Source organism: Falco punctatus, assembly GCF_963210335.1.
Source record: "Falco punctatus genome assembly, chromosome: 1".
Classification (NCBI taxonomy): Eukaryota; Metazoa; Chordata; class Aves; order Falconiformes; family Falconidae; genus Falco; species Falco punctatus.
The window spans coordinates 45,378,988-45,394,416 of NC_137580.1; the positions used below are offsets into that span (position 1 = coordinate 45,378,988).

At 38.4% G+C, this 15,429-nt stretch overlaps 1 protein-coding gene and 1 long non-coding RNA gene across 3 annotated transcripts in view; one reads left to right on the forward strand and one right to left on the reverse strand.

Moving 5' to 3' along the window:
* The window catches only part of LOC308054367, a 360,286-nt gene that overhangs the window by 47,824 nt on the left and 297,033 nt on the right, over nt 1-15,429 (reverse strand). The window lies entirely within an intron of this gene.
* The window catches only part of UVSSA (UV stimulated scaffold protein A), a 58,479-nt gene that overhangs the window by 23,911 nt on the left and 19,139 nt on the right, over nt 1-15,429 (forward strand). For both annotated transcript variants that reach the window (XM_080366750.1, XM_080366751.1), the window contains exons 7-8: nt 500-617; nt 14,546-14,723. In XM_080366750.1, the coding sequence (XP_080222876.1) occupies nt 500-617; nt 14,546-14,723 (296 nt within the window). The remainder of the gene's footprint in view (nt 1-499; nt 618-14,545; nt 14,724-15,429) is intronic.

The following is a 15,429-nucleotide window of genomic DNA, read 5'->3' on the forward strand; positions in this document are numbered from 1 at the left end:
TTACTGTGGCTTGCCAGATCCGTCAACTTCTCCTCCTGTTTGCCTGCTCTGGTTTTGAGCTTTTAAACAATTTGTGATGCTATTTAAAATGTCACAGACTATTTGGGTGCAGCTAAATGAGTGAAGTCAACTAAAAGAGAAGAGATAAGGCTATGATTTGCTCAAAGTCAAAATCTTAATGTTATTTTAGAGATATTTGTTTTGGCCTTACTGTGTAGCTTCACACTTTCTCAGACTTCACCAGCTGCATGTGTTCTAATGGATAAAAGGGCTTTGAACAAGCCCTTAGGATACAGTATGGCTTTAGAGATAAAATGTTAAGCAAAGGCCTAATCTTAAATAAAGATTAAATATGTAATTAGGAAAATACTCTTGACAGAGCGGTGTTGGTAGGGCTATCAAGACATCTGTGAAATACTTTCAATGTGAAGGGAAATGGGAAATGAAAAGCAGTCTTCATATTTAAAATAAAATAAAAACAACTGAAATATCTCTGTAGATGAAAGCCTTGGATGATGATCATGATGATGACAGTGAGGACGACGATGAATTTGTGGAGGTCCCTGAGAAGGAAGGTTATGAGCCTCACATTCCAGACCACCTGCGTAAGGAATATGGTGAGTTTGCCCAGCTGTGACAAGCTTTATCCCTGCATGTTACTGCTGCACTAAAGTAAATAAACAGCCATTCTGAAGTAATAAAGTGATCAGCAGTGTGGGTAATCTCTGACTGCTATGAGGAAGTCATTACATAGATATGGGAACAGCGATTGGCTCTAGATAAACAAATACTTTCTAGGAGCAAAAGCAACTGAGATGAGAAGCTTATTTCATTCCATCATGTTCCACTGTACTTTAGAGCTTGAAACAACCCTGTGTGTGTTTATAAGTGTGCTAAATGCATACTGCGAGCCAAGGGATTGCAAAGTAAAGCTGTAAATGAGCCTGAATATTAGAAATACTGGTAACAGTCTGGTGAGATGGGATAAGGTTTTCTGTCACCTGCATTAATAGCCGTTGGAGATGCACAGCGACTTCCTCCCATAGGGTGGCCAACTCGCAGCTCAGAAAGAAGGCTTTTTTGTGTTTGGGTATTGCTATCACAAGATATTAAATGAAGCTCAGACTTCAAGTGCAGAATTACAGCCACTGAACACATACCAGATGACAAAATACGATCTTGCCTTCTTTTAATGCATTCTAAAGATTTTTTTTAAATAAAGATATACTTATAACATGTTTTTGTGAAATTGAGAGGGGAGTTGCTGAGGAAAGTTCAACTTAAGTAATTAAATTTCAGTGCACTATTCCTTGCCCTTTGCACATCTAGCTTATTAAGTGTCTGTGGCTTTGCCTCTGTGTAGCACTTTGTATTGTAAGATTCAAAAGATCTCAGTACATTTTAGAGGAGAGGGTAGCTGCCATCGCATGGAAGTTAATCTTGGACACCGTAATAAGTTTCTTGCTCCTACATTTCTCCATGAGTATTTATGTAAGACTGGGGCTGTGTTATGCCTTTTTCAATCCTGTTCATGCTTATTTTTAACTTATCTGTGGTTTCCATCGTAAAAGTCAGGCTGCAGCTATTACCTGCGTAAGCCAAATGTTTCTTTTTGCTGAAGAGGTGTGTGCCTGTGTAAACCCAAGATGATGTAGCTCAATTACTTTTTTACTGTCTTCTGCCAACAAATTTGGCTACAGACAGTGAAAGGTGATCAGTAGTGATAACCTGTAGTGGCTGGGGTCAGCTCAAGGATTTGTCCAGGTGTGAAGTCCTGCTAGTGCCTCTGTCTATCCCACCTAAACTTAACCTACCAGGACAAGCTGGGAAGTAAGGCCTGCATTGGTTATCTGTGTTCCTTACCTAATGACTTGGCAGCAAGTCCAAGTGGCTAGTTCCAGTTTGTTTGAAGGAGCTATATGTCTTCATTCCTCCATGCCTTTAAAGTCAGTGGAAATTAGTGACTCTGTAGAGGACTGATACTAGATTAGTGCCCTAGTGAGCAGGTAGCTGCAATGTGGTTTGGCATGACTCTGAGCATATGTGTTGCTTGGAACAGTCTGTAGGCACTTACTTTGTCCAACCAAGAGTTGGGGAAGGTGAAGTGGAACGGGCAGTGTTGAGATAGGGAAATGGGAAGTGGAAGTGTGTGTTAAACAAGAACACAGAACAGTGATGAAGGGCTGTAGGACACAAATGCAGAAACGGGACAGCTTTTTATTTTTTCTTGTTTGTGGTAAAAAATGTATTGTGATAAAACTATACCAGTATATGTTGGCTATCCTGACTACCTCAGCAACAATTAGAATTTATTCAGTATTTATTGCAAGACTAACAGTGGGACTTTCGGAATACAGTGAGAGGGGTGGCAGTCACCCCAGACAGTTGAGAAAAGCTTCTCATGCTTATGTGGCTAATGGAGTCCAAAAACATTGGTAGTGTAGTAAATGAATGAGCAAATGAGGTTAGTTATTAACATAGCTATGGTTGTTCTTTGGATATTTTTTTCCTTGCTTTTTTGGTATTTGTTGTACCAAAACTGGTATTTTCTTAATACTTCCAGGTGCTGGAACTTGTTTTCCTTATCTCTAACAGCAGCCTGATGAATCCTAACATGCAAAAGTTCTGTTTGTACTTGCTAACTTCCACTGGAAGTGAAACGTATGCGTATCTTCACTTTCCTTCCCTTGTCTTCCTCGTGGACACACATATTTTTTAAAATAAAGCACCTTACCACCCTTTGTACTACATTAACACAGTACTTTGCTCCCATTTGAATTCCTTTTCATGGAAAAGGACAAAAGAAGAAGCCTACTATCTACTCAAGGATACTTTAAGAAAAAAAATCTGTATAAAACGGATTAAGAAATTTCTAATTAGTATTTAAACTATTGCTGATAGGAAAATACATTATAGTGAAGAAGCCAATCAATCAGAAAACAAAACCTCTTATTTTGTATACATCTAGTTATGTGGGAGATAATGGTCATGCTTGGCTGTTCTTTATCTGATGTGTTTGTTTAAAATAGCATTTTGAAAGAAGTGAACCATTCTTAATGTTTCTGAAGTCATTCAGCTGTTCTTGCAGCCATTTAGAATTACTATTTAAGCTCCCAGTTCAGGACAATCTGAAAACAATTCAGAATTGCTGAAAAGAATTCAGGCAGTCTTGGAGTCATAGAACGGTTTGGGTTGGAAGGGACCTTTAAGATCATCTAGTTGCAACCCCCGGTCTTTTTAGCATGTGCTTTCTTGTCCTCTCTGTACTTAGATGTGTTTCTGGACCAACTGGTTGGTTACTACTTCAAAATCTATCTCAGAAGCTGATATGTAACTATTGCATAAGCCAGCTGGTTTATGTGTAAGTACTTCACGTCTGCATGAGGAAAATGGAGAACTCTATTTGCTCTACTGGATTCTGTTCTGCATGTGTTTTTAATACACAAAACAAAATAAGCATCCCTTTGGCACATTTTGTTTAGAAAAGTGAATTATCATATTAAAATACACAAGAATATATTGACCTCATAGTAGCACATTATCGAGAGCTGGCTGTGTTTAGACAGCCACATGTCTAATTAAATATGGTACTTCGTTCCATGTGCAAATGCAGGTATCATAGCAGTGACTTAAGCTTTATCTTAATATCATTCAGGTAGGATTTTGCTACATTTCTTTAGTTCGTGAGGACTCCAAGCTAAGAAAATAAACCTCTGTGAATGTGAAATGTTCTAACTGGAACATTAAGCCTTCCATGTAAAATAAAATCTGTTATGTGGAAGGCATGAATAGTTTAAAACTTTTTCCCTGTGTTGTTACTTTTCCTGAACAAACTAGGAAAAGTGAACAGCTCCTCAGATTAACATTTTATAACAAACGGGAGAAACAAAGTTGTAAAACATGACTATGGAAATGAATTGAAATGTGACTTTTAAATTATTGATTTAAAAGTCACTTTATTCCCTTTCACTTCTCTTAGGAAAATGGAAGTATCCAACCAACAAAGTAAATTTCAAGCTGAGATGCTATTTCTGATGATGCATACATTTATTTGGTTCTCCTGAGATCTGAAAAGTTTGGGGAAAAAAAAATTAGACAGGAAGTCTTGTATGCATAAGTATAGACATGTGCAGTTGTATTTGTATATATGTAGTTGATGATATCAAAATTGATGATGATATTTAATATATAAATGAACTGAGCATAGGTACAGTTTGGGTGGAGGGAGAATTGAACAAGTCAATTTAAATCTCCATGTAGAAGATGAAATGTAAATTTGTTAAAAGAATTTAGGTGATTAGATAACTGAAGTGTGAAGATATAACCCATTAGGGGTGTCATGCCAAATTAGCATTACCAGACTTTTAACGACTTCCCATTTGTATAATCCTTATTTACACTTGCACCTGGTGTCTGCAACAGACAAGAGACTGGCCATCCTGTGGTACCACATGGCCATTTAAAATACATTGTGTGGCTAAAGAGAAATACTGGGCTGAAAAAGAAACAACACTGTAAAAATAATTTCCATAGGATTACTCTGGTTCTCAGCACTCTTCACCTATGTTGCTTATAGACATTGAAGACGAGCATGCCCTTGTATGGCTAGTATTGCTAACCTCCTAAAAATTGAGGCATTATTCATTTAAAAGAAAGCTTTATGGGGAGATAAAATACTGTTTGCACTTGAGATTTCGCATATTGCAGACTTCACTGGTCAGCTGTCGGTTGCATTGGCTTAAAGCCTTAAGATGGATAAGGTAAGGGCTGGAACTGTGCAGTTTCTGACGTTGTTCTTGTGCTATGGACAGAATTTGGTGCTGGTGCCAGGATGAGATTCCTTCCTGCCCTTTGGGTGGTCTTGACATAGCTTGTAGCTGAGCTCTGAACTGCATAGGAAGTGATCAGTTTTGAGATATGCTTTTCCACATAAAACCAGAACAATTCTAGGATCTAGTTCAAAGCAGCCATCTCCAGCAACTGTTGTCTACTAACGGGTTTTATTAATGCATAATTTTTGTCTGTGTCTCAATGCATGCATTCATGAACATACTTATACGATACTACATTGAGGTACAGGGAAGATCTATTGCCGTTTTACAAGTCATGACATGAGGAAGCCATCTGACTTGAGAATATTAGCATGGAAGCAGTCTACTGGTTATCAGGTTTCAGCCTTATCCAAAATTATATAAAAAGTTACTGTACAATCAAGAGCACAAACCATTATTTCAAATCTGGTTAATCAGATTATTTGTCTTGTATTTGAGCCTTAGGCCAAAATGTTTTTAGGTCCCTGACAGCTACTTCAGCCATTCACATTGCATCTTAAATCCTGCCTGGGATTTCTTTCGTATTGGGATCAAAGCTGCATTTCTGAAATCCCAAGGGCTAGTTCTGCCCATTTCAGAAATTCTTCCCTCTTCCCATCAGAGTGATGGGCCTTTGTGGCTTAGATGTCCCCACACTGCTTTTTCTAATCTGATGGTATCTGGGCCATGTCTTTTCTATGTGTAAGTAGCTGCTTTTTTTTTTAATATGAAATGTCATAGCAACATGGGAAAGAAGGCTTATACCCTGGTTGAACAAATAAGGTGTAAAAGTAAGACTGTTTCCATAGGAGAGAAGTTGCCACCTGTTTTTTTACGTAGAATTGGGAGTGCTTCAGACTACACAAGCTATTCTAGTGCAGCTATTACTGAGCATTTTAGAAACAAGAATAAGATTGTTTTTGCGACCGTTAAAGGTGTGGGGGTTTTATAGCTTTTGCATCTTCTTTGAAGCCTGTGTTAGAAATAAGAATAAAATACTGCATAGACTAATGCATGATGCCGTCTTCAGATTTGAAGCAATAAAAATCATGCATTTGGGGGCATTTATTCAGACAATTGCACTTGTTTGTATTGACTAGGTACATGCTACTCTGCACCTAAGCAGCAGACTTCTCTGTATATTGTTTTTGAAAGTTTTGTTCTCTCGACTGGTGTCCATCAAGACATGCAGAGGACACAACGATTACAAGCAAAGTTGCCTCAGAAATGTGGAATACAATAAAATCATCTTTGCAGATTAAAAAATAGGAAAAATAATCACCAGTTTATTGGAATCGGATTCTTTTATTTGCTACAGATAAGATTTTCTAAATACTTTTAAATGTTTTCATTTGTGTAGTCAAGTATTAATGTTTCATCTGTGCCACACTGAGAACAATCACCCTAAATTTGAAGCCTTGCATGTTATCTAACGACATGTGTTGATGTGTAGCTTCACTATGCCAACTCTTTCTTAGCTCTATCTACTTCATTTTTGATGCAGGAAGTAGAAAAACAGTGTTTTCAGTTACTATGTACGACACTAATGTGCTCTTTTATCCTCCATCTAAATGAAGTTTCTCCCATAAAGAATGTTTTGCTGTTTTATACAACAGATTTAAAGCTAAACGTGGCAATGCATAGGGCATGTATGCAGGTGTTAACAAGGTGAAGTAGAAACCACTTGTTTTGACCTGTGGCAAAATGATGGCTTTCATACTGGTCTTTTTTCCTCCATAGAAGACTAACAGATCTAGTTAATACAGAATGATTAGCTGTTGATTTTACAGTTAGGTTTTCCTCTGTTCTGTGGGAGTTTTTTTAATATTACGCATTAAAATCTTCTGGAAGTAATGGGGGAAAAGCAGAGATCTTTGGTGTTGACTTCACATCCTTAACTATAGAATCTAAACACCTGTGAAATGCTCGGTGAAAGTTTTTGTTTTCAGTGCTTATTACTCTTTTAGGAAAATACTTTTAGTTTTCTGTTGGTAGGATTGATTAGGGTTCCCTGGTGTGAGGCATACTTTGAAAAACTTACTGAAAGTAATTTTGTAATAGCTTTTGAAATGGTAGGGTGTTGATCAAGTCTAGGCTTCTGCAGGAGAGAGGGAGATTATTACGGCAATGACCATGAAGTAGACTTGACTCAAGGATGACTCAATACAAATAAGAGAGCAGAATTGTGTGATTGATACAGCAGCTTCTGTTGCTAATGGGTAGCTGTATTTCGTACATAATGTAAGGTGGGTTTATTTGGGGCAAGATTGTCTGAAGAATAGTTTGGCCAATTGTTTTCATCAGCTATAGACCATAAGCATGTGCATCACCATCATTAAACAAATAGCTAGTACTTTCTTAGCATATACAAGTAAAGTATTTAATTATGGGTTTACAAGTGATATTGCCTCATTACATTGGCATGTGTTGAATATATCTGTATATGGACAAACACATAGAATCATAGAATTGTTTAGGTTGGAAAAGACCTTTAACATTGAGTCTAGCTGTTAACCCAGCACTGCCAAGTCCACCACTAAACCATGTCTCTGAGCATGTATACTACATGTACACATCTGTTGGGCAGAACTTTACCCAAACAAGCATTAGATCCTCATCCCACCTCCTAAGACTTTTCCCTGCTGTCTTGGCAAGCCACTGAATTTTTGTGAGTCAGAAATAATGATACCTCTTCACTTAGCAGCATGAGAGTGCAGAAAGGAGAATATTGCTTGGCAACACTAAAACCCTACCAAGCTTCTATTAATTGTGGATTTCTGAACCTGCTTCTCCTTTTTGTGCTTTATCAACATGTTCACAGTTGTTCTATATAGCTACACTTAGGACAATAATTTAGTAAAACTTACTATAATGCAGTATTTGGAATGAAGATAACTTTGCACACTTACAAAAAAAACCATGATTAACACTTCCAATAAAATACTGCTGCATCCGCGTGGAAGTATTGACTGTAGATATTTCTTCTGATGCATCCTAATCAGTTGATCGTGCAAACTCTCCTTACTTTCAGGCAGGATCCTTCTATGTAAGTAAGGAACCCAGAAAATCTGACAGGATGTGGGATATATATTGGATTACTACTAAAATTCTTTCTTAGAAATTAATAGCCATTGCACAGGATGTCGATACACTTCAGAGCAGTTTGCAGCAGTAGTATACCTCAAAGGAGCTATGCAATGGCCAGGGACTGCTAAATAAGCAAGAAGTTTAAAAGATCAGGCAGTAAGGTGTAGAAAGGTTTTAACCCAAACTCTGCTGCTTTAATTTATTCTGATTCTTAACTATGATAGTAGAACAACAATAAATATTGTTAATTAATGAGTTAACATTATAACAAATTAACATATTCTGTAATTCCAGTAAGCCAAACAAAGTTTTTATGTAATGTTAATGAACTCTTCTAGTTAACTAACATAGTTACCTTTTTTCTTTAATTTGAATTTCCAAAGTAGAACTCTAAAATTTTAGATCAACATTAATGAGCATAGCTGCATTCAAAGGCTCTGGGGACTTCTTATTTTGATTGTTTAAAATACTTGATTATAAAATACCCTTTGACAACTCTTAAAGGAGTGTCATTTATACGGAAGTATTAATATGTGCAGTTGTCCATGTGATAAGTTGCTTTGAATGCACACACAGCTTGTGTGCTGTGAGTATATTTGCTAAAGCCACCTCTGGCATTTCAGCATCCTCCCCCAGCAGCTGCAGACAGCAATTTGTGTGGTGGCGTTCAAGGGTGAGATAAGACACTGTGTCTATCTAAAATTAAAGAGGAAGTTTTCTACCACAATAAAAGGTAAGACTTTTAGTCAGTATTGTCCCTGTATGAATGCTTCTAAGGTTTTGTTCATAACAGATATTTTTTTATTAATTTTTTCCCTCACTTTAGAGTTCTGTGTAGATGAAGTGACACTAATAAGAAAAAAGATACTTTTTTTTTTTCAAGGTAGAGACAGATTAAATTTGATCCTAATAAAAAAACAAACACAACAATCAAAACTGACTATTAATTTGTGATGTCTTCATAAAGATCAGTTATCTGTTAGGGCTGACATACAATTCAAAACTCTATTCCTTATAAGCAGCAAAACCTTTAGAGATAATGAAATCTTTCTCTTATATGAACGCCTACGTTAATTTTGTTCACACACACATTTGTGCACGGAGGAGTATAGCAAAACTGATCCTGAAATGCTGAAGCTGTTCAGAAGCATTGCCCCACACATTGACTTGAACCCCGTGGTCTGCACGTCTATGTGAAGCAAGTTTTGCAAAATGCTGTTCCCTTAGAAGTAAAGCTTACTGCACTTACTGAGTTAAAATACATGCAGGTTTTTTTCATTGCAAGCACAGTAGAGGGTAAGTGCGGAAATACTGTACCTGAACTGCTGGGTTTTTATGGCTGCCTTGGAGAATGTCTGTACTAATATAAATGGCATATATTTGGCTTGACTAAGATTCAGCAAATGGGAAACCGAAACTATTATCATTTTTTCAGGAAAGTTGAAGTCCATAATACTTGTTTATATTCTATCTCTGTTTTTTCTATTAAACTTAAGTGAATCTGAAGTAGCTAGATTTCGTCTAAATCCACACAGCTGAGGAAACCTGTGCTTGCTCTTTCTCTGAGGGGCTTTTATCTCCCCCTAATCCCACCATTTCTGTCAGGACATAATCTCTTTCTCAAATTTACATTTTAATTACAAGGCCAGCTGAACTAGCTAAAATCAATAATGTCAGCATTCAGCAACCTAACTTCAGCTGAAACCCCAGCCTCTCTCTTTCCTTCTATCGATTTATCTTGTGAACACGGTCTACTTTATTGCTTCAGGCAAATAGGTGCCATTTGGTCAATTTAAACAAAAAAGGGGATTTGAACATTTTTATGATTCTTTCTAAAAGCTGCTATCGGAACAATTTGAACCCAAGTACTGTAGCTGTGTTAAATAAGACACACAGAACAGAATTCTGAAGAGGAATTTGACTTCTCAAATGGTGCTTAATGTCATCTGTCTTAAAAAAAAAAAAAACAACAAAAAAAACCCACAACCCACCCTGATATTGGATACCATTCAGCTAGGGCTGTCTGCATGGTGACTCTTGTCTATATCTTGTTAGGAAAAACTAATTTTATAAACAAGTATTCTTTAAAAAAGTGCACAGTAGAGGTGGTGTTACTGATGTCGTAGTGTATTTACTTTCAGCCATTTTTCTGTTAATGGTTTAAAATAAGAAATCAATGGGAAAATATTTTGTTCTTGTAACTTAAGAATTCCTGTATTGATCTTTTAGATGTGATTTTATCTATCTAAATGTCACATTGTCCATTTATCTCTCTTGCCTTTTTGGTGTGTTGCTGACTGCTTGTCTCTGCTGTTCCTCTCCTCCCCCTGCCCTTAACCCCCCCACCCCCAAATCAGTGTAGTGAATGAGCAATCATGCTTTCTGTAAACAAAATAGGAAAAAATTAGAAAAAAAACCCTAGGATTCTCTGAGAACTTTTAATACATATGGACATATCTCTCTGAAGAGGTAAAAAGGTAGCACATTCCTGCTGTCTTCTGACTTTGAGACAATTTATAAATAGTACCCATACAAGTGCTCTCAAAACCATTGCTTTAAACAATGCTTTTCAGAAAGGTATTCTTGTCTTTAAAAAAAAAAAAAAAAAAAAGAGCAATTTAACATGCTAAATACATCTAGGCAATTCCTCATTACAGATACAGTCTATCACATATTTTTGTCAGCTGACATTGTTCATGCCAAATAGCCTGTTTATAACTGTTTCTGTCATAGAAGGAAATTTACTTTTCCAGAATATGGTAATTCTAAGGTGTGGTTATAACAATCTTTTGGGTTAATTCTGTTTCACTTTGATACAAAGCGCCTGAGAAGAGCTTTTTCCCTTTCTAGCCTATGACAGGAGCTGAGATTAAGTCCTATCCTGCCCCCTTTCTAGATATATAAATTCAAGATTGCTCCCTCAATGTTTTATTGAAGTGCCGTTAAAAAAACATTTTTGTGGAGGCACTATTATCCCTCTTGAATGGCAAGTCCACAGCCTTATAAGTGTCATGAGATAAATACCTAGGCTAAATAGTGAAAGAATTTATCTGCTTAGTTCCATCTATTATTCTTAATTGTCATCTCATAGAATGGTTTGGGTTGGAAGGGACCTTAAAGATCTTCTAGCTCCAACCCCCTGCCATGGGCGGGGACACCTTCCACTAGACTAGGTTGCTCCAAGCCCCATCCAGCCTGGCCTTGAACACTGCCAGGGATGGGGCATCCAAAGCTTCTCCAGGCAGCCTGTGGCAGTGTCTCACCACCCTCACAGTGAAAAATTTCTTCCTGTTAACCTAATGTAAATCTACCCTTTCAGTTTAAGTCGTTACCCTTGTCCTATCAATACATGCCTTTTCCCTTGTTGCTGGTCCTTCTGCTAATTTTGAGACCCTTTTCCAATGCACAGATTAGTCCTTTAAATTTATTTATTTTTTAGCCATGTTCTTTAAAGCCTTGTTGACTTAGGGAAGGGAAGTTAGATGACAAGGTGAATGTGGCATGTTCATCGCTTTTGTTAGAGTATGTGACATGGGAGTAGTAGTGTCAGGCATGTGCAGCAGCAGCAGCAGCACCAGCCAACAGCAAGATGGCCTGTGTCTGTCTACAGCTGGTGGGCAGGTTCTAACCTCCAAGCTGAGAGCATAAAAATTAAAAGGGGTAATGCTTCTTTGCATCACAGTCCATGCTAACTTCAGTCCCCAGGAAGCATTTGACAGCTTGAGCAGCATTGTCTTTTCTAGATGCACAGCCTTAGGAATGTGGGCTTGGGTTTTGAGGTGTTTTCCAGAGAATAGAACAAGGAGTCAAGGAAGATCTGGGTTCAGACTGCGGTGTGTGTCTTTTTGTCCACTCTGCAGTGCTTGCTGCCTGTGAACGTTTGGATGGTTAGATACTTGCTGAAGCATTTCTGGGACTGCCACTGGACTGGCATTACTGAAATACCCACTCACAGATGTGCGTTCACTCCTGTGGGGTATCTACATGATACTCAAGTAGCCCTTTCTTACAAAAGGTGGAATGTGTCTGCCTGCCAGAGCTGGATCTGGTCTCTCTATGGACATGGGCAAATACTAGCATGTACATGTTGCATCACAGATATACTTGCCTCAACCATCTTGTTAAAGTGGTCCATATTTTTCTTTGTCATACACTGGATAAGCAGAAGGAGTATATTAAGCAGAGAGGTCTCTATGAATGCTTATTTACTGCTGATGGCTAGTGCTCTCATCCTCTTCCCTTCTACATAGCTGGTTACCTTCCCCCTTGTTTTGAGAGGAGCAGGCGTACTATCTGCCACAGTTGTCATTACTGGCCTCTGCCCTGAATTGCCTTGCCCTTCAAACATTTTTCTTCGTTGTTAGCAGTATAAGCCATACTAGAGAGAGACATGGGATTTAGATGGTCTTAGAGTCCTCATCCTTGAGAGTATTCTGGGGTGTTCTGTCTTCTCTGGAGTCAGTTGTATTCAGAAGATCTAGGAATGACTGAAGTGACCGCTCACTGTATGCAGCAAAATTTAAAGGCTACACATGCACATGAGCCAGATCCAACTGGATTTCTGCTTTCATTTTCCTCCCCTTCTGAGGGGCTCCAACTTTGTGGATTTTGAATTGGAATTGTCAGCTATCTCTGGGGAGAGGATATCCAGGAGCTAGGTTAAGCAGGGGGTTGACAGGACATCCTTCTCAGTGCCCTAAGCTTGGAGCCTTGGAAAGCAAGGAGAGGCCATTCCCTGCACAAGGACTCAGCCTCTGATCTAGGTACTTGGAAAATGTAGACCCATATGTACCTGGGGGTGGATCTAGAAGGTTACTACCTCAGCAGCTTAACCTGTGGCTTGAGTCAGGCAATGCTTTCTGTGTTCATACCCTGTAGGTTTGGTGCAAATGAATCAAGGACAGGATGAATTGCTGGAAGGCCTTACAAGGTAGGAGAGGTCAGGGCAAGTTTCTGTAATGTTGTTTGTGAAAAATATGTTTTTCTCTGAAATGAAAACATATTGTGTACCAAAGCTACCTGCCACTATGGATCCTGCAATTTCCCACTTAAAGGGCAGGTCATAGATGCCTTGTTAGCTTTTCCCTTTGTAGTTGATACCTTTTGATCCATTTAATGACTAGCAAACAAATTAGCAAAGCAAGAATACTTCTGGTTACAGCTTCAGGGCTGGCTAGAAGTGGGCAAGAGACTAGAAGTTCCAAATAAATAATGGCTAAAATATTTTAGGTAAATTCTGATTGCTTTTCATAATAAGGCTGAGATAACTTGCTGAAAATTTCGGCTTTGTGAAATCATGAGGTTTTATGTTAATTTAGGGGGTTTTGAGGGTTGGGGTCTTGCATTTCAATCAATTCTGTTACAAAAAGGCTTTCTGATGTGGCAGGTGTAGTCTATTACATTAGCATGAGGGATCATAGCTTTCCATTTTTAGCTGTTGTTGGCTGAAAAGTTTGTTACTACTGCCAGCTAATAGAGTTGCTTCTATAGCTCAGTGGGTAGAGGCATGTGCTGTCTAACTGCTCAGTCTATCTAATTGCATCATTACAGTCTGTGTTGACTGTCTAATCTAGCTGTATGAAGTAATTAAGTTGCCCCACCACTGAGCTGCTGGTGCTGAACATCAACGCCTGGTACTGCCTTGCAGTGGGCTTGTTCCTTAGGTGTAGCTTAGGCATTTACTGTCTTTTAATCTTACGCTGTGGGTATACTCATTGCTTATGCCAGCACTTTAGATATTTATCTTGGCAGATTGTGTGGTTTAGCAGCTGTGAAAGAAGAATGTTCTCTAGATAATTCTGTTTGCAGATATATTTAGGAATCGAAACTCAACTATTCTCAGTGGTGCTGCCTCTTAACAAATCGGGAAGAGAAAAAAAAAGCTGTTTTGTTTTATGTTCTCAGCTCTAAAAGGTCAATGTGGTAGCTGAGAATCACCAAAGAACAGGGAAGTGCCTCATACACACTTTTTTCACTGGGTGTGCTTCCCCCACCAGCCTTGCTGGGTAACGGTGGTTCCTGTTCTTGTCAGTCATGTTGCAGTGAATCCCCCACCCAGGATGGTTTCTCCTTGCCAAGCTGTAGGAGTTTTAGCAGGACTTTTTTGCTGAGACATCATGAAGAATTAATCTTAGCACACAGGAGGATATGGATGTATGCCTTTCCTTTTTGCTTTTTACTGCTTTTAGACATCTTTTGGGACTCCAAGTATTAAACAGCAGTGCCAATAGTTCCTTTATTCTATTTTACCTTGATATAACCTTCAGTATAGAAATTATGTTCCAGCAAGCAGACGTTACACTAGAAATTTGTATATAAACAGCAGTATTGCAGTTTAGGCAAAGATGTATTGTTAAAATCCTTCTTTCTAAGATGAAGTAACATCATAACATCATTCTTTGTCATACCACGTCATAAAAATTTAAAAGTTGCTTTGCTGTACTTAGTTGCTCAATCTGTTTCTGCTCCAAAATAAGAAAAATTTCACAGGCAGAAATATCACTCTGAGTGGGATTGATGTCTAACACAAACTGAAAGTAGTAAGACATGTGAATCAGCATCCTGAGCTGTTTGGCCCCACTGTGAAACACTGAGGGTGGGAGAGGTGAATTGCTGCTAAGTGTCAGTTGGTTTGGTTTTTTTTACAGGGCTAGAACCCCAGTCACCTCCTAAAACACTGGTGGGGAAGACATCAATAGGACCAGCTCCAACGAGCTCCGGTGCCCAGCTGAAAAGGGATGAAGATGAACTTGATCCAACCTGTGCAGCTGCTACACTGAAACTTATTAGAGACAAGCTACCGAAGTTACCACGTCTATGTGCCAGGTTATATTTGTTTTAGTTCTTATAGAAACCTCTTGCTCTTACTTGTATGTATTAGTCAGAAAAGCACTCACGAACTAGGCAAACTGCTAAGGCTGTCTTTTGTAAGTGATTGCACCAGGACCTTAAGGAAACTTTTATTACTTACTTGATTTAGGTTTTATGTGGTGTAAATACCCTCTATGAAAACATGAAGTGTTCCCTTCTCTCCTAATCAAAAAACTTAGGCCCATTTATTGGGATTTATTTTTGGTTTGCAACTAAACAGAACACATCCTAACACTGAATTAGAAAATAGTTTCAGCCATCTCTTGGTTCCTAGTGAGTTATGCTGTCAGTGCTGCTTGGAGACATGTTACACTGATTCCAAAGACATGTTTGTTGTCAATCCTGTTCAAAGCTTGGTGAAACTCCCATCTTTTCTAGCATTTATCTGTGATTTGGGGATAAGACTGGAATAAGCTACTTAGTGGCGTGTTCCTGAAAAGGTATTTCTACATTGCCCAGGAAGGCCCCCAAACCCTAGCAAACCGGAATGTAATCTGAGAAAAGTTTGCTTCATTGGAACTCCAGAGTTTGGGGTATTCAGGCGTATATTTTTACTAATAATCTTTAAAAAATTTAATGTTTCAGTAAGGTGACTAAGACCATTTGAAGCTCTGTCAGTGACTACCCAAGGTCTCCATAGTAGTACTGTTTTTTGAAGACT